At 39.8% G+C, this 20194-nt stretch overlaps 2 protein-coding genes across 5 annotated transcripts in view; one reads left to right on the top strand and one right to left on the bottom strand.

Annotated features, from left to right (window-relative positions):
- The window catches only part of cpn1 (carboxypeptidase N, polypeptide 1), a 42778-nt gene that overhangs the window by 16300 nt on the left and 6284 nt on the right, over window positions 1–20194 (top strand). The window contains exons 1-3 of one of the 2 annotated variants that reach the window (XM_057825268.1): window positions 10117–10802; window positions 12630–12826; window positions 15955–16110. In XM_057825268.1, coding sequence (XP_057681251.1) covers window positions 10568–10802; window positions 12630–12826; window positions 15955–16110 — 588 coding nt within the window. In that variant the 5' untranslated portion in view covers window positions 10117–10567. Of the gene's footprint in view, window positions 1–10116; window positions 10803–12629; window positions 12827–15954; window positions 16111–20194 lie in introns of those variants that run through there. The other variant, XM_057825269.1, reaches the window with a different exon arrangement.
- Window positions 1–20194, bottom strand: part of LOC130909141 (integrin beta-3-like) — a 47969-nt gene that overhangs the window by 13281 nt on the left and 14494 nt on the right. For 2 of the 3 annotated variants that reach the window (XM_057825262.1, XM_057825264.1), the window contains exons 2-10: window positions 6893–6971; window positions 4896–4981; window positions 4603–4807; window positions 4254–4506; window positions 2412–2574; window positions 2174–2335; window positions 1982–2077; window positions 1082–1171; window positions 717–851 (exon numbers count right to left, since the gene is read on the bottom strand). In XM_057825262.1, coding sequence (XP_057681245.1) covers window positions 717–851; window positions 1082–1171; window positions 1982–2077; window positions 2174–2335; window positions 2412–2574; window positions 4254–4506; window positions 4603–4807; window positions 4896–4981; window positions 6893–6947 — 1245 coding nt within the window. In that variant the 5' untranslated portion in view covers window positions 6948–6971. Of the gene's footprint in view, window positions 1–716; window positions 852–1081; window positions 1172–1981; window positions 2078–2173; window positions 2336–2411; window positions 2575–4253; window positions 4507–4602; window positions 4808–4895; window positions 4982–6892; window positions 7012–20194 lie in introns of those variants that run through there. The other variant, XM_057825263.1, reaches the window with a different exon arrangement.

Here is a 20194-nt window from a genome sequence, read left to right on the forward strand (position 1 = left end):
TTTTATGGTGTTTTTTCGCCCTCTGCTGGTGCTTGGGTGCGACTGATTTTATGGGTTTCAGCACCACATGAGCATTGTGTAAGTATTGACATAAAAAATGGCGAGCTACTAGTTTATTTTTTTGATTGAAAATTTTACACATTTTATTAAAATGAAAACATTAAGAGGGGTTTTAATATAAAATTTCTATAACTTGTACCAACATTTATCTTTTAAGAACTACAAGTCGTTCTATCCATGGATCACTTTAACAGAATGTTAATAACGTTAAAGCCATCTTGTTGATTTATTGTTATAATAAACAAATACAGTATGGACCGTATGTTGAATGTAGATATCCGTTTTGTGTCTTATCTTTCCATTCCAACATAATTTACAGAAAAATATGGCATATTTTATAGGTGGTTTGAATTGCGATGAATTACGATTAATGAATTTTTAAGCTGTAATTAACTCGATTAAAAATTTTAATCGTTTGACAGCCCTAGTAAAAAGTTTAAAAACCACTGATATAGGGGATAACCTATACTCAATATACATTCAAAAATGGTAAACCCACTCACTGGGGCACTATATATTGGCTATGGAATGATTCTGAACACAGCCAACATGTCTGTGGTCTGGAATACAGCTAGACTGCAAAGAACCCAGTATGTCAACAGATGTTAGATGGATACATTTGCTGGAGTTGCGTTTTAGTGTTGCCTTGGACTCACCGTGTCTCCTATCTTAAGTCCGGAGCAGGACTTCAGGCCTGGGATGACTTCTCCATTCAAACACGTGGCATTGAAGGAGAGGGACAGCTCCTCTGGGACGCCCAGAAGCTCCAGCTCAACTTTGGAGCGGATTTTCTGAAGCGATCATACAGTACGAAAGGGAGGTGTTATTTACACGGAATAGTCAAAAGAGCCACAACAAAATCTCCACAGACTCTGACACATGTGTTGTCATGATGGCATTCCATCAAAGAATTTGACCAAACTCTTCTATGAATCATACACGCTTAGTCCAGTTTAAGTCTACAAACCAATGCCATCCTCTAGCCACAAATGTGTTTCCTGTGCGAACAAGTAACACTTACAGCGTAAGCTTTTAAAATGAGCTGAATAACATTGCCAGAGTCGTTGGACAGCGTTCCCACCGTGGTGCCGGGAATGAGCTCGCTGTAGTTCTGAAAAAAATAACACGGGAGGACAAGCAGATTGGTAATACTAAGTAGTCAAGACAATAACTCTAGGTAAAAAAAAAAAAAGATATAAAGCAATAGTAAATAGCTTGACTGCAATTGACGGCAATAGACATTCAATTCATTAGAAGTGGGAAGGGCTGCCAATGTATGATCGCATTCTAAGTAGATTGGACGTCTACCTCCGTCAATGGCACTGTAACATGATCATTCACTGAATATAACTGTACCATATTATTTTACAGCATGCTATACTCTTTAATTCTTTTCACTTTTGTCTCTAACTCAAACTTGCTGAGTCAGAACACTTTGAACGGCTGATAAATTTGACAATTTCCATCTCTCCGGCGTGGCGTTCAAATATGTCTTTTCAAAGCCAGTGAGGTTTGGATGCGTTTAAGAACGCGCTGCATGTTCGGGATTAAGTAATAACAGACCGGTCAGAGCAGCGATTCTTCTCAGTTTGCATTCGTGTCAAGGACTACTGTTCTTGATTTGGTAGAATTTTCCTAAAAACATAAAATTATACTACTATATAATTGTTGTGTCACTAAAGTGTGTTGAAAAGAAATAGAAATTTTACACATATAAGCGAAGATAAAATGAAGTACATGTTTGATTGAGAATGATAATGCTGATAAATATTTCAGGGATGACATGTAAGCAATATGACTGGACGATTTGAGCCATCCGTGACTTTACCGCTTTTCCATCCATAAATTTGCCTATAATTGCTAAATATTTCACAACCACAAAATGTTTGGCGCGTTCACATAGCAGTCATAAAGTGCTGACCTGGTACAAAGAAACCACGGGGTTGGTGACAGCAAAAATAAGGTTAATGTTGTTCTCTGACATCTTCTCCGTGATGAGAGCAAGGGACGGGTAATCCTGGTGAAAGGTAGGACGGAAATATTGGGTTTATTCAGCACCGTTCATACACTTTTGCGAAAGTGTGAAAGACAAACACACACACCGCACGCTAACCATGGTGGTAGACATGCTGTACATATTGGCAGAGTTGAGGTGACACCGTCCGTCATTGGGCTGCACGATTCCAGCGAGGCGACCGTCTAAAGCCATGTGCGTCTTGGCGTCAGAGGTGAAAATCAGGAGGTGGGACGCACCGGGACGCCAGCCGATCTGTTCCTGGTAGACCATTAAATCATAGTGTATCAGTCAAAAAGCTACAATAAGACAATAAAAATGAGAGTTTTATGCCCACCTTACAAACAGCCGCCTGGAGAATAGCGTCAAAGCCTCCCTCGGGAGCGTCCCGGTTCCTGGATACCATCTGCTTCCTGACTTCCTCTGTGAAACGGCTTACTTTATCTGTCAGCGACAGAACGTGCTTGTAGCCAAACTGGGGCCGGCAGGTGGTGTTTATGCTGTCCGTCAAACAGAATTCCACTGAACCACCAAACGAAAATGTGACAAATAGTATATATAGTGAAGCCTATTCATGAATCAGTATTGACGAAGACACCTTTATAGTTACCATTTTAACTACCGTAATTTTCGGATTATAAGGTGCACTTGACTATAAGCCGCCACCTATCAAATTTGACACGAAAACGGCATTTGTTCATAGATAAGCCACACCGGACTATAAACCACAGCTGTCCTCACTGTATTATGGGATATTCACACCAAAATATATTAACTGGTAACACTTTATCTGACAGCGGCGTCATAAGACTGTCTTAAGACCGTCATAATTATGATATGACACTGTCATGAGTCGGGGTTTACTGATGTATCTGCCGGGCGATTTATTGGGCCGATATATGGACCGTTTTCCATCATCGGCATGTTAACAACAACAACAAAAAAAGCCAATAAAAATGGACTTTGATAAGACATCTGTGTGGTCAACTGTAGCCGCCACTGACTGGTGGTAGGACCCCGGAAAGACCCTGCAGCAGCTTGAAGGCAGACTGCTACAGGAAGCTTCAGGCTTAACAGTTTTGTAAATATTGTAAAAATATATATATATCTTGTATTAGAGAATATGCAATGTGTTGTTTTAGCCTTTTAAGGGGTTTATGGAGTGATAGTTACACTCTTAAATGTAACTTGTAATGTTAGCATTAGCTTTAGCATAGCGCACATCCTCTTAAACTCTCATTTAATTAAATCTCATCCTGACATCCTGGTAGGTTTAAGTATTTGAAAATAATGTACTGTTCTTGCACAGTGTGTATAATCATAACAACAAGTACTGCGGTGGTTGGTTTGGTAGCACTAGACCTTTAAGTCTCAGGTCATCATTGTAAATTTGAAGCTGTTGAACTTTTAAAAATCGCCTTTCATAACCTACGTGCTTTACAAAAAACAGTTTATCGGCTGACAAAATCGGCTTTATTCTGAGATATCGGCATTTAAAAATCCCATATCGGTCGACCTCATCATGAGGATTAATTAATGCTTATGACAGATGTCATTTAGTGTCAAACGGTAAATAATCTCACTTTTGAATGGATGTAAAAGTTCCAAGCTGGACCTTAATGGAGTTAGTAACAAAATTTGCATGATGACACTGAATAACATCTATCATAATAATAATAATAATAATTATGAAGGTCTTATGGCACTCGTATGACTCCACTGTCATATAAATTGTTATCTATTAACCCAAATTTATCAATATAGAAGCCGCAATAGACTATAAGCTGCAGTATTCAAAATGTGGGAAAAAAGTAGTGGCTTATAGTCCGGAAATTACAGTATTAATACAAATAGGCAATCATTTTAGATGGTGCGACAATTAGTTTTAATCAGTTTTTCTGTTATTTGCATTCCAGCTAGAACCCTTTTTAATGACAACTAGTAAGGAAATATGTGAAATTGTGTTATTTCCCATGCCACACTTGTTGATCTTTCACAACATAGTAATGGAATCCCTGTTCTCCATAATAATTCCACTCATACTGTAGAAACGGAAACACCATAACCACCACTAGTGCTTTGAGACTCTTCTTGAGCTTTCAAATTGCTGCTGAAGTTTCCTCAAGAAAATAGAACATGCCCTACATGATAAGTAAACATAAATATTAACTCCTTGTACCTGTAACAAGGGTTCTTGACAGCCTCCTTGGGAGAGATATACATGTAAGGGGAGATGGGTTTGTCCACAAAGGCTCCAAAACCCATGCGCAGGTTGCTGGTTGTGCGGTTCATTGCCTCAGCCAAGCCCTTGCCCAGTGTCCTTAAGCGATAGAGGTCATCGTTCATAGAGTATGAAAGGTCCATGAGGTAGTAGAGATCCACGGGGTAGTCCTCCACCTGGCGCACCTTTACAGTAAAGCGCTTGGCATCGTCTTGGAAAATGGTGCAAAAAAAAAAACCCCACCACAATGCACATTTATATTATCAACTGAACAAAACTTATGAACAAAACACCCCAGATTGCTCACCAGGCCTGAGAGTAATATGGAGTTTTTGGGGCTTGATCTGGGTCACATCCAGCGTAGCCCCTGCCGCCTTTTTACTAAGGGGCCGGTCTTCTATCACCTGCATTCGACTGTTTGGAGACTCAACGGCCGAAGGAGCGCACCCCGCATCCACCAGGTTGGCTTTCCTGTCACAGCGGGATGAGCTAGCCTTGCCATGATCAAATTCCTGGCAAGAGGTTCCATTATTTCAGTTCGTGTTTATCATAATTTTTCAACCACAATTAAATTAGTGAATGGAACTCGAAGTTACCAACCGCTTGGACGCACCACGCACAGCTGGGGTGCACGGCCAGACACTCCTTACATGTGCCTGCACCCCTGGAGGTGCACACATTTGAACCTGGATCGGCATAAAGATATGACAAACTCAATAATTCCATTATTTTTTCAAAAAGGGTATGTTGTATAGATATCCTAGATAGTTTTTAGTAGTGCCTTTAAGGGTTAACCCTTAAAGACCTGATACATGAAGCACTTGTCAGAGAGTCCCAAAATTTGACAAATAAGGTCTTAATGAAAACTTTTTTTTTTTCTAATTGGTAAAAAAAATAAAATAATAAAATATGTGTAATAATCGCTGTAATATCTATAACCCTTGCTAAATCCTGTTTCTCTCTCTCTCTCTCTCTCTCTCTCTCTCTCTCTCTCTAAAGAGAGAACTTTCAAAATTCTGAATTATAGTCTAAAAAATATGAAATTCTAAGTGTATCAAATTTCATACATTTGGCTATAGAGGGATACTGTAATTTTCGGACTATAAGGCGCACCTGACTATAAGCCGCCACCCACCAAATTTGAGACGAAAACAGCATTTGTTCATAGATGAGCCTCACCGGACTATAAACCACAGCTCACTATAAACCACAGGTAACACTTTATTTGACAGAGGCATCATAAAACTGTCATAAGAACAAGTGAACCACCTTGAAGCTTTGAACCAATTGGAGGCAAAGATTCATTGCTACAAAAAGCTTAATTTGGCCATCACTGCTCCCTTGGGGGAGACAGTGAACCTCTGCTCCCACCTGCTGTCAACACTGTTGTCGTCCAACATGCCTCCTAGCATGCATTGCAGCAGATGTAAATAACAATCAAAATTCATGTTCTGTGATAATTATTTCTTCAGTTACTCTTTCAGTTGTTACATTAATTGCTAGCTGTGGTATTTTCTAACACTTTTTTTTGACAGTGGCACCATAAAACTGTCATAAGACCATCATAATTATGACATGACATTGCTATGAGCATTAAAGAATGCTTATGACAGATGTCATTTTGTGTCATCCGGCAAATTATCTAACTTTTGAATGGATGTAAAAGATCCGAGCTGGGCAGAAATGGAGTGTTGGTGACATAATTTGCTGGATGATACTTATAGACATCTGTCATAAGCATTCATTATTGCCCATAATAGTGTCATCTTATGGCAGTCTTATGATGCTGCTGTCAAATAAAGTTTTACCTATGAACCCAAATAAATCAACAGATAAGCTGCACTGGACTATAAACCGCAGGATTCAAAATGAGGGGAAAAAGTAGCGGCTACTAGTCCGAAAATTACGGTAAATTATCTTCGTCATCGCTAAGCAGGCACATAATTTCTTTGCAGTGGGCTTTTAGAATGTTTTTGTAATAAATTATAGATTAGCAAATTAGCATCCACTAGAAAAAAAAACTTCCTAATTTGTGTTTTGATTGTAATTAAGAAAAAAAAAAATCATATTAGGAAGATAATATCCACTCCTTATCTTATTACCCACATTCATAATAAACCAGCAGACATCACATTAGTGTTGTCATCACAATATTTGCAAAAAATATACACTAACTACTGTACTAGTAAATAATTTAAAATAGCACAAAAGGAAGCTACTGCCAATTCTTTATATTTTAACATAGGAAATCACCAACAAAACTATTAGATTATGTTGTCAAGATGATGGTGACAGGTAAATATGAATCAATCTTATAGCAGAGTTGCAAATTTAAACTCTTTACATCGTTCTTCTGTATCACCCTTCCTAAGAAATCCATCATATGCTGGTTTCTGTACTAGCAAGACCAATACTAAAAGAAGCTTGCTGGATTTGTTAGAATAGAATAGAATAGAATAGAATAGAATAGAATAGAATAGAATAGAATAGGTACTAGTTTCTCTGGTACAGGAGCCAGCATATACACTACTGGATTTCTTAGCAAAGATGTCAAGTCAAAACCAATCAGGAATTATCAAAACAAAACTGGACCCTACCATATGCTTCTGTTATTCTCAAAAGAATCCAAAGGCACATCCAAAGCGCGTCCATCCTGCTGACTGCATGCGTGCACTCCTAGAAGACTCAGCCGAGTGCAAAGATTAACAAAAAAAAAAAACATCAACTTGTCCTCCACTCAAGTTTTTTTTTTTTTAGTCCAAATGTCTCGAAGCCGCCCCCAACTCACTATGAATCAACATAGGGGTGGGCATGAAATTTCCCTTGTAGGTCTCTGTGAAGTTTGCTCAAAAGCACACTGCCCCTTAGTGGATATTAAGCGTAAGCGCAATCAGTTACGTCGTCGGCAATTTACTTTAAATTGTCCGGGGCATATTTGCTTCTTTTCAGTTGTTGTAGTATTATTTTTCAACCACTAGATGTCAGAAGTGGAGTACTTTATTAGAATTAAGAGTAGTTGCTGTTTTAACGCAACTGGATTGAGCCAGTAATATAAATCACTTTCACATATAACTCTTTTAGTGCCATTGACGATGATAGACGTCCAATAGCGTACCTCACGCAACACGTCACCTTTGCTCATTAATATTCATGACGTTGAAAACTGTTGCTAGGGGGGTCAAACTCGCGTTTGTCCCTCATGCCAGAGTCATGTAAATAGTGTACGAATGAGATGTTTACTGAGCTAAACCTACCAAATCTGCCATATTCACTAGTAAAGATGTGGAAGAACATACAAATGTTCAGTTAAAGAGATGGCTTGCGTGTCGAGGGCTGAAAAAGAGCTGACCTGATCCAGAGGTAGCTTTTTTAATCAACACATTTTTCTTGTGTGCATTGCCTTAAGACATTGATGATGGCATTCTCCTGTTTCAACAAGTGATCCTTTACCACCATATGCCCTGTCTCTCTTATATATTATATCCTCTGGTTGTCTTAGGTCTCTGACCGTTCTATTTTTTGTGTAGCGATCGCAAATGCTACTCAGTGACAGCAAACGAACACTTTTAATTTTTCATTAACAACAAATCTTAATTCTATTAATTTATTTATATTTCCCCCTTACTAAGGTTGTTTCTTTACAACAGAAAAGGTAAAGCTTTTAAATCTAGCGCCTACTTGTCAGCATGAACAGGCTTACTACAAAAAGATCAAGGCCAAACATGGCGAATTTATTTAAATATCCGTATTTTAGAAAAATAGGCCTAAATGACTGTTGTGATATATAAATAAAATTAAATTTTTTTCAGGTCATTCATTGTCAGACAGAAGCAGCACGGCAAAACGCCAGGCTAAAAAATAAGTAAAGATATCAAAATGGCTTACCTCTTTGGGGAAGGATTGTCGATTTGTAGGACCATGGCCCCCAACAAAATGTTTATTGCATATGAAGATGAATGCTGGCGTTAAACTGTTCTTTTGGACGTCCGAGTTTTTGGCTTTGGGAAACATCCTTCATATATAGACGGTCATAATGTCTGGATTCATTTCTACAAGCTCCATCGCAGCAGTGTTTACTCTGCATGTTCATTTTTGATAGATTACCGGCAAAAAACAAGCAGTACTAGCATTGGTTGTGTGCTTCTATGTTGACTCCCTTTCGGTTAACGATGGTGACGTCACGCAGCCTTGCGGTCTAAAAATAGCATTCATGCGGTACGCTATTGTGGCTATTCTCATCCTACCATGAATTTAAATTAGTTTTTGTAGACATCCAATCCATTTGAACTGGGAAGAGTGGCCAGCCTTCCTAGTTCTTATGGATTGGACATCAATTGCAGTCAATAGAATAGATAGGATAGAACGCCTTTATTGTCATTGTACAGAGTACAACAAGATTTACACCATTGCCATAACATGCACCACATAGAACAAAAGTACAATAAGGCAAATTAAAAATAAGATTGCGAATGAAGTGAATAAGCTGCAAGTTGTGATGTAGTGGTAATATAACAGTACGTAAGTGACAGTTTACAGTACTCAGACTAGGCAGCAGATAGCTGACTTGATATAGTGCCGATGACAGTTTGCGTATAGATATTGATGTAACAGTGCAAAAATGCTTTCATGTAACTGTACAAATGTTACATATTCAGTACCCAGGTGGAGACAGACGTCTGAGATTAATTTGTGAGATGCATGTGCCAAAGTTGTGGCATTAGCAGTGCAATGACAATGGTAGCCAATTGTTAAATGGCAAATGTATGCACATTTATTGTATATATGTTACAGGCAGGTTTGGAGCAATGCTAATTTCATTTCATATTGCAAATTAAGCACTTGGAAAAGGAGCACTTGTTTATTGAATTATGGTATTTCAAAATGTTTGCTGACTATTTTGTTCAAACGCATTATAAAAATTGCTTCCTCTAACTGACCTAAGGTCAGCACTCAAGGATAGATTCATTTATCTGTACATGTCTGTTTTGACTTGAAGTAAAATATTTGAGTAGGATATCATTGGTGAGGATTTATCTGATGTCCTGGTATGTTTCAGGGTTACTTTTGTAACTGTGAACTGTATGAAAGCTATTGCTGAGCAATAGTGTGGGCTTATGTTTAGGGGCACCGTGGGTAAACAATGAAGTAATTCAGCTAGGTTTAGTTAACTTGCAATGATGGATGTTTTCATCAACTATGACTTTTTTCCCCCCATCTCTTACAACTTTGGTGTCATTAAACTACAAATCTTTCTCTGAAAAATGACTTGATTCTTATCAATTTTTTCCTGGTTTAAGTGCCAGTTCATTTATGGAAAAATTAGACTTCTCATAATAGCGGAACATTTCTTGTTTCGTAACTATTCTCATTTCAAAATCCAACTTCTTTCCACTTTGTTTCTGTTTTGGCACTGAAAAGCTCCTTTTCCCTGCTGTATTTATGTCTGTTGACCTTGCTATTGCTCAACTGTCCTTGTGTAAAACCAATGCCTGGCTGCACTTTTCCTCCCATCTCATTTTTTAAAACTTCCACAAACAGTTCCCGGTGAGGAAAGATTTCCCCTTATTCCCTCCTCCTCCTCTTCAAGCAGGTTTGATGGACAGCCTTGCTTGAACACTGTGTCCACTGTGTGTATGTTTGGAGGCTGAGGGGGTGCAGTCTTGGCATGATTGTGCGTCTTTCAGGAGTTTAATTGCAGCATTCACTCTGGTTATAACACGTGCGGGGCTGTTTTCCGAGTACGTTTGCAACCAACTTGACAAAAAAGATTGCTTAAGACCTGATTCCTCTTCGGGGCAACACTCACGTACGCACAACGCACAGAAAGAAGCTGTGTATTGACTTAAGAGTTAATGAATGGATGACTAGAGGCTGTGGAGGGAGCAGCGCCTTGGAAACAGGCCTCCTTTCCCAGGAAGGGAGCACAGGGGACAAAAGAGAGGGGGACACAAAATGAAAATTGCGTGTTTGCCGAGACCCCAACAAGTGTGGAGGGGTAAGCGGAGGTGGGTCTTGAAGAATTTCATGTAGTGTTACGGCCAGTAACATGTACTTGACAAGGAGCCACGGGGAAAACGGGAGAAGCAGCTGTTAGAGGAGGAGAGTGAGACAAAGAAGGAGCAAGTGGGGGCTGTCCTTACTTGCTCTCCTTGGCGTGGGAGGGGGCACAGCAACGGATTAAAGAGAAGCCCCAGTCATTTCATGTTGGCTGTGTGCATGTGTGAGAGGCAAAAAAAAAGAGCAGTCTTGCTTCGCCTTCCACTCCAGCCATCATGCACTGTAGGGGGAGGGCTTTTCTTCTTCCCTGGATCCCTGCGCTCCTGGCGGGGTTCCTGGCGACCGGCTCGGAGTTCAGGCATCACCGTTACGAGGACATGGTGAGAGCTTTGTTCGCCGTGCACAACCAGTGCCCCTATATCACGCGCATCTACAGCGTGGGCCGCAGCGTGGAGGCGCGCCACCTCTACGTGCTGGAGTTCAGCGATAACCCGGGCATCCACGAGGCGCGTGAGTAACACCTCGCTCCGCTCCTTCCATTCAACGGTGGGCATGCTGCTTTAAGACAGTGTTGACCACAACCAAAATGGGTCACCTGGTATGGTTCATTGGGTTGACACATCTCAAGGTAAAATGCTATGCATTTCATTGATTACTTTTACTGAATTCATTGATTATTTTTACAAATTATGACTAATTCTCTCATGAAATTAGGACTTATTATTACTTTGGGGTAACCTAGACATTTTTTTACTACAACACAGTTTTCCATGCAGTGGATTTGATAAGTCTACACATCCCCTGTTCACCTAGAACACTTTTTGTGCCCAAATTACAAAAAAAATGTTGCACACAAAGCACTTCTTATTAACAAGAAAAACATCACATTTTCATGTTCGTGGCAGCTTAATAAAAGGTAGTAGGAACTATGGCAGTTCAAAAACAGAACCTGATGTTACCACAGAACCCAGACTTAGTAGAAATAAAAAAAGTAAGTATAAGCCTACTAGCAGAGCTTAACTTTATTTTTAGAAGCATTTTAGTTGCAGAAGTATGTGTACGCCCATTTCACTTGATTTTGAGTGTGTTTGATCACTTAAAAAAAAAAACACATTTTGGGAATAAAGAAAGTGTACACTATTTTTTTACTCTTCTTTCAAAACATTAAAAATATTTGACTACCTTTCTCTCTATTTTTTTAACATCATACTTAATTTTGTAACATGTGGACGTACTCTGTTATATTACAACTTTTCCCCAGTAAAATTACTTGACATTATGATTGAAGTCCTCAAAGAAACTAAAAGGATTGTCAAGAATGTTTTAAATAAAAATGACAAGTTTTCACATTTTTACATGATGTACTGTATATTTTTAAAATAAAAATGTGGTAAGGTCTTTTATTCAAACAGACATATGTTGCTACTGCAACAGCTGAAAAATCTAAAGGCATTTTCATTGGTGGCAAGTGTGACTCCAAATTAACATGAGTTTGACTGCGAGTTATTTCTGAAGAAATTGTAAAGGTCATTGGTCACTTTAGTTGCGGTTTTTCAATGATTTATCACGGTCTCATTTTTTAAAATGATAGAAACATGAAACTTGAACAGGAGTATGTAGATTTTACATCCACTGTATGTCAAAATTACGCTAAAACGTGATGTGTTTTAGAATAATTGACAGAAAAACACATGGTTGTGTTGGGTTGCATGCCACTGTTTTCTATTTTTGCACAAGACAGAGCAGTGTGTTGGTTTTTCTTGGAAAAAAAGATACAACTAAACAAAAAAAGAGACAAAGAATGTTGAATTTGGCATCCAGCAAGTTGTTTACTTGCCCAATGTGTCACTCTTGAAACCGAATCGGCACGTTTTTTTGGGGGGAAAAAAAACGAAAGTGAAAAACATCTGTGACTCATTTCAAGTCACTTTTGAGGGGGTTGGTTGCGTTATTTAAGGTACAAGCTCTTACTTGTAACCACAAAAATGAAACCGCTGCATATTTATTTCACGCAGTACCAACACGCAACCGCCACAGTTTGCATTGGCTGGCCTATCCACAAGTTTTTCAGAGGCTTATCTTCCATTTCTACTGCATTGCTTTCCTTCAGTAGAATAGAAGGATGTGCGCTTGTTCTGCTGCAAGGTGCCCACAGGGGGGAAAAACAGGAACTGTGCACTTTGCGCAAGGGAGTGACCTGTGTAGGCTTGTTTGGCTGAGTTTACTTGTACCCTTTGAACTAACAGGAGTGAACGTAGGTCCTGCTAACGGTGCTGTTCCACATCAATGTCATTTTTACTGAAAATATCCATTTTACCTTGTGCATTTTCTTCTCAGTGGAACCTGAGTTCAAGTATGTGGGTAACATGCACGGTAACGAGGTGCTGGGCCGTGAGCTGCTCATCAAGTTATCACAGTTTCTGTGCGAGGAATTCCAGGCCGGAAACCAACGGATAATGAGGCTGATCTATGACACACGCATCCATATCATGCCCTCAATGAACCCTGATGGGTATGAGGTTGCTGCCAGACAGGTAAGCAACTGTTCCGACGTTTGGAGAGATACAGCTAAGTAATGAGAAGAAGGATTAAGCAGTACTTTTTATCAGAAAAATATGAGGAAAATGTTAGAAGAATAAAGTTAGAATATTCGGAAAAATAGTCACAAATAGAAACAAATAATGGAATAAATTTGAGATTTTATTAACATATTCCAAATATAATTTTTTAAAAAGTTATGTTATCTAAGTTATGTTACGAGGAAAGAATGCAATGTCAAAAAAAAAAAAAAAAAGAGAAAGAACAACCATAAAGTGATGGGGGTGATAGTTATGCTATGAGGAATATTACAGTGGTATGACAAAGTATCTGAATCTTTATGAGTTTCTCACATTTCTGCATAAAATCACCATCAAATGTGGTCTGATCTTTGTTAAAATCACACAAATGAAAAAAGTGACGACTGTAGGGGTGTGACAAAATATCAAAATGCTGCTATATCGTGATACTTTGTATCCCAAAAGGTTATCGATATGCTCCTGTCAAGAATTGAGATATCATTTTAAAAAGGTGTCAACATTTAAAAAAAAAAAAAAAAAAAAAAAGGAACCGTCAAGTTGCTACCAAAATCCCTCACCATATTAGTGTCTCTGTTAACTCTAAGGCTGCCGTTGACGGTGCTCGACGCCCAATCCATTTAGACTGGGAAACGTTCGTTCATTCAAAACCAGAGCATTCACAGTCATTCGATCCGATTTTTGGGGCATTTACAGGTCACTTGCTGTTCATTTTAGGGCACTTACAGGTCATTTCCTGTTGAGTTTGAGTGACTGCCTATTCATTTGGGCGATTCCCAGGTACTCCCTGTTCTGTAACTTAAAATGAACAGGTCACTTCCTGTTCTGTAACTCAAAATAAACTGGAAGTGTCCTATAAAATACCCCAAAATCAACAGGAAATGACTGAAAATCAACTGGTAAATGACCTTAAATGGCCAAAAATGACCTCATTGCCTGGCATTAGCTGCCACTGACAGCCATAGACGTTCAGTCCATTTGAAGTGGGAGGGATGGCAGCGAATGAACGAATGTTCATTCGCTGCCACCCTCCCAGTTCAAATGGATTGGATGTCTACTAGTGATAAACTCAAAATTCCAATTCACAGCAGAAGCTTGTTTTTCTGTTTATTAATTGTTTGTCGAATATCTTAGAATGATTTCCTGACCAAATTATTGTATCGCCATATCGTCAGATCATCGTTATCTTGAGCTTTGTATCACGTATCTTATCGTGAGGTACCAAGAGGTTCCCACTCCTAGTCTGCTGTAACTAAAACCACTCAAACATCTATACGTTTTCATATTTTAATGAGGATAGTATGCAAACAATGACAGAAGATGGAAAAATACGTAAGTGAACCATCACATTTAATGTTTTGTGCCCCAGCAATAACTTCAACCACACGCTTCCTGTAACTGCAGATCAGTCTGGCACATCAATCAGGACTAATCTTGGCCCATTCTTCTCTACAAAACTGTTTTAGTTCAGTCAGATTCCCGGGATTTCTGGCATGAATCGCTGTCTTAAGGTCATGCTACAGCATCTCAATGAGGTTCAAGTCTGGACTTTGGCTCAACAACTGCAGAACGTGTATTTTGTTCTTCTGAAACCAGTCTGAAGTTGATTTACTTCTGTGTTTTGGATCTTTGTCTTGTTGCAGCATCCACCCTCTTTTTAGCTTCAACTGTCTGACAGACTCCTCAGATTTTCCTGCAAAACATCCTGAGAAACTTTTGAATTCATTCTTCCATTAATGATTGCAAGTTGTCCAAGCCCTGAGGCAGTAAAACAGCCCCATTGTGTGTTACTCCCTAACAATTCAACTTTGGTTTAATGAGTCCACAAAATATTTTGCCAAAACTTCTGTGGACTGTCTGAGTTTTTGTGAACATTAAATGAACAACAATGTTTTTTAAGACAGCAGTGGCTTCCTCCGTGGAGTCCTCCCATGAATACCATTCTTGGCCATAGTTTTACATATACCAGTATTTGATGTGTGCGCAGATATTGGACTGTGCCAGTGATTTTTGTAAGTCTTTAGCAGACACTCTGGGGTTCTTTTTTACCTCTCTTAGTATTCTGCGCTGAACTCTTGGCGTCATCTTTGTTGGACGGCCACTCCTTGGAAGAGAAGCAACAGTGCCAAACTCTCTCCATTTGTAGACTTCTCTGACTGTCGATTGAAGATCCAGACTTCTAGAAATGGTTTTGTATCCTTTCCCGGCTTTGTACAAATCAACAATCCTTGATCACAGGTCTTCAGACAGCTCTTTTGAACGAGCCATGATGCACATCAGATAATGCTTCTCATCAAGACAATTCTTACCAGGTGTGTGTTTTATAGTGGGCAGGGCAGCTTTATATTACTCATAAGAGATTGGGCACCCACCTGACTTAAAATGTTTAGTAAAATATTGGTTTCAATTGCTCTTCCTTAGGCATAGGGTTCACTTACCTATTTCCTCTTCTGTCATTGTTTGCATGCTATCCTCATTAAAGTATGAAAACATATCAATGTTTGGGTGGTTTTAGTTAAAGCAGACGCTGTATTTTCATCTGTGTAATTTTGACAAAGATCAGATCACATTTGATGGTGATTTTATGCAGAAATGTGAGAAATTCCAAAAGGTTCAGGTACTTTTTCATACCTCTATAAGTGAGAATATTACTGGATAAAATACTGTTTTTCATTTTGATGTTACAGGAAAATTTACATACATTTATGAGAGATGAAAAATTTTAATTGTGTGAGGAAAAAACGTTAAAATATAAGTGAAAACGTCACGTTAGAAAAATTGAATTATTTGGAGAATAAAGTTGAGAAACTAAAATTAAACAGTAATGGAATTAGGTTCTGATGTTGCAGAAAAACTGAGTGAATAAATTATATTAAATCTATTCCAGAATATAGAATATAAATTGTATATAGAAAGGCATAACATTACCATAGAAAAATAAATCACTGTTAAGTGACTCATGAAGTAGCACTGAAAATCATAAAGATACTGCCCCAGAAATAAAGTTGTGTTGCATTTATTTTGGCACAAAGTCAAAGTTAATAACATCTACTCACTTCAAATGAACTTTTTATTGGTCTGAACAGGGACCGGAGTTAAACGGCTACCTGGTTGGTCGAGGCAATGCTCGGGAAATTGACCTGAACCGCAACTTTCCGGACCTGAATGCGCTCATGTATTACTATGAAAAAACTAACGGACGGAACCACCATCTTCCGCTGCCCGACAACTGGGAACAACAGGTCAAACACACACACAGGAAGGGCAACTCAAGTACTGGGTGGGCTGTTTGAATTATCAAAGGTTTACACACCTTTGCTCAAGTGTTCAACACGGGAAGAAAACTGAGATATTAAGATTAAGAAGTGTGCACACCCTTTTCTAACTAGAGTTGTGGCTGTGTAGAAATAAATTGTCTCGGATTAACCCCAAATACACATCAGGCTTTTCCTGACTTTTTACTTCAGCTATGACTGACCTGTCTGTTTTAAACAAATGTGACCTTTGAGCACAAAAATTTGACCACCCATGTGAGTTGCTCTATTATAAACTGAACCTTAGTGGGGGTCACGCGACTCGCCGTTGTTTTCGCAAAAACGAAACACTAGTCAGGTACAGCTGCCCTTCACCGTCGCAACGAATTTAGCTTCCAAGCTAAACAAAGGTCCACTCATAATAAATAGCTGGCAGACTGCTACCGCCTGGTTCAAGGCAGCCGTAGTCCTGAGCTTTGTCAAAGCGGAGACTGGTGTTTATTGCTGCGCATACCTCACACCAGTGGAGCTATTACTACCAGTTTGATGGATGGGTTGGCAGTGTGTAAGTATGAAAATAAATGGTTGAACATGTGGATCTTTAATTAGATGAAAAAAAATCTAAATTGTTTAACTATTTGTAGAGCACTCATGTAAATATTTTGAATCCCACAAAAATAAAAACAACTATCTTTCACCCTGGCACTGGTGGTTGCGCATACCCTTATCCCATCCCTGAAGGCCGGTTGATGGGAGCGCGGATGGCCCGGGGGATAACCCTGGATCCCGTGGGGATGACGGCGGCCCCTTTGCTGGGCTGCGGGAAGAGGGATGGGCTCCCCCGATTGGCCGGGGAAGATGCCATGGCCCTGAGGCGGCACCTCCGCAGCATTTCCACTCATCTGCAGGACTATCACATGTCTAAAGGGATTCACGCATGGCTAGGTGCAATCAGACACACTCAAGTAGAAAACCTCCGTGTCAAGATTAGCGATGAGGCAGCATAGAATAGGATGCCAACATATTTGCACTGTTACGTCCCACAGACGGCTCGCTAAGGGTGTAACATAAAATGAGCCACATAAGATACGAGTGGACACAATTTATTTACACAAATCAAACTCGCAATGAATACAAGATACAAAATGTGGAGAAGCGCGGCTTCAGGGTAAGCCCAGGCCAAAATAACAAACAAAAGGAAACTACACATAATTCCCACCCGCTAACTAAACTCTTGTAAAAAGGAAATAACAAAAAGACAGCCACTACCCTAGCTTCTTACACTAAACAAAACAGGAGAAAAAAGGTTGAACAGAAATGGCAGCTTACCCCTACTGCTTCAGTGCTCTTATTTACAGTGGTGAACAAAAACAGTCCAATAATGGCAAAACACAAAAGACCTCACCGAAAAAGCGGGAGTGTATCAAACTAGCGATCAAAGCACATGAGAGTGAATGGCGAACAAAGAGCTGGCGAGGAGCTCCGCGGCACGAATGCTGTCAAATGCGACCTCAGCTGTCAGTTGACAGCCTCTGATTTTTTAAGCTTGGCACCCTTTTTCGTGGCCAATTAGCGGCGGCGACGTCATCTGTCCAACCGGTGTCGATCAGGTTACGTCACGTTGGGAGGGGAGGCGACGATCAGCTGACTGAAAGAGTCTCAAAAAAACAATAACAGGGCCGTCAAGGCACTCACAAGGGATTCACACAAATAATGGGTTCTAGACCACATGGCTAATTTGTGTTCACTCCACCCCTCTTAATCACTATTTTTCTGACTCCCCTCCCATCCCCTCCTCTCTCTCCTTGCTCATCAGGCCCCCCACATAGTGTAGGCGTTAAATATATTTATTTTTGTTGTTTGTGCGTCTTCTGTCTCTCTCTCTCCTTCTTTTCATCTGTTCCCTCATAACCCTTTCCTGTTCGCTGCTTTCTCCTAATAAACGAAGTACGTTGAATGATCACAATGGGAGTATGCCATACTCCCATGTGATACATTAAAACTATTCAGATCAATCAGACACTCAGATTTCCATTCTCAGTGTCAAGCAGCTGAACAGAACAGTGTTATTGGGGCAATAACTAGTTTATTCCTCATGAAAATGGACAGGTGCTGACCCAAAAATCATGCTCCAAAATCAATGCCCCCAAAACAAATAGGAATTCCCCCAGAAGTAATAATTGACATTTGATTTCGAGTGCCTTTCATAACACTCAAGGACACTGTACAAGACAGATTAAAAATGAATAAAGACAAATTAAAAGCAGAATAAAAGTAATCGAAAATTAAGAGGTTAAGCCGGAACAGAGGAAGGATCAAGGTGGGTAAGAAAGCATGAACTGTTGTGTTTTGAGTCGGGATTTGAAAAGTGGGAGCGTAGATATGTTGTGAAGCTCAAGGGGTTGGGAGTTCCAGAGCTGGGGGTACAGAGTGAATAACCGCACTGGAACCATAGGTAGTTAAATGGGCACGAGGGATAGAAATGAGGAGGGGAGAAGAAGAACGAAGTGAATCGGAGGGGCTTTTATTACAGAGGACATTAGATATATAGGATGCGGCCAGGCCGTGAAGTGCTTTGAACGTGATGAGGAGAATCTTGTTGATAGTTCTTTGTTTTATTGGGAGCCAGTGGAGTTGAAGGAGAGAGGGGGTGATGTGATGTGTGGTGGGAGTTCGAATGATGAGGCGTGATGACCCAAAATCAACAAGAAGTGACCTGTTGTAAATAAGAGATCGACCGATAAACAGTGGGGCAAATAAGGATTTAGTCAACCACTAATTGTGCAAGTTCTCCTACTTGAAAAGATCAGAGAGGCCTGTAATTGTCAACATGGGTAAATATCAACCATGAGAGACAGAATGTGGAAAAAAAACAGAAAATCACATTGTTTGATTTTTAAAGAATTTATTTCCAAATTAGAGTTGAAAATAAGTATTTGGTCACCTACAAACAAGCAAGATTTCTGGCTGTCAAAGAGGTCTAACTTCTTCTAACGAGGTCGAACGAGGCTCCACTCGTTACCTGTATTAATGGCACCTGTTTTAACTCATTATCGGTATAAAAGACAGCTGTCCACAACTTCGGTCAGTCACACTACAAACTCCACTATGGCCAAGACCAAAGAGCTGTTGAAGGACACCAGAGACAAAATTGTAGACCTGCACCAGGCTGGGAAGACTGAATCTGCAATAGGTAAAACGCTTGGTGTAAAGAAATCAACTGTGGGAGCAATTATTAGAAAATGGAAGACTGATAATCTCCCTCGATCTGGGGCTCCATGCAAGATTTCACCCCGTGGCGTCAAAATGATAACAAGAACGGTGAGCAGAAATCCCAGAACCACACGAGGGGACCAAGTGAATGACCTACAGAGAGCTGGGACCACAGTAACCAAGGCTAGTATCAGTAACACAATGCGCCGCCAGGGACTCAAATCCTGCACTGCCAGACGTGTCCCCCTGCTGAAGCCAGTACACGTCCAGGCCCGTCTGCGGTTCGCTAGAGAGCATTTGGATGATCCAGAAGAGGACTGGGAGAATGTGTTATGGTCAGATGAAATCAAAATAGAAATTTTTGGTAGAAACACAGGTTCTCGTGTTTGGAGGGGAAAGAATACTGAATTGCATCCGAAGAACACCATACCCACTGTGAAGCATGGGTGTGGAAACATCATGTTTTGGGGCTGTTTTTTTTTTTTTTTTAAAGCTTGTGAAGAGTTACAGAAAACGTTTGGCCTCCGTTATTGCCAACAAAGGGTACATAACAAAGTATTGAGATGAACTTTTGGTATTGACCAAATGCTTATTTTCCACCATGATTTGCAAATAAATTCTTTAAAAATCAAAACATGTGATTTTCTTTTTTTTTTTTTCACACATTCTGTCTCTCATGGTTGAGGTTTACCCATGTTGAAAATTACAGGCCTCTCTAATATTTTCAAGTGGGGGAACTTGCACAATTAGTGGTTGACTAAATACTTATTTGCCCCACTGTAGGTATTTCAGGACCGATACGATACCGATTATTAGAAGTTAGAGGGGCCGATAACCAATTTTCGGAGCCGATATTCAT

This window comes from Corythoichthys intestinalis, chromosome 21 (assembly GCF_030265065.1).
Source record: "Corythoichthys intestinalis isolate RoL2023-P3 chromosome 21, ASM3026506v1, whole genome shotgun sequence".
Taxonomy (NCBI): Eukaryota; Metazoa; Chordata; class Actinopteri; order Syngnathiformes; family Syngnathidae; genus Corythoichthys; species Corythoichthys intestinalis.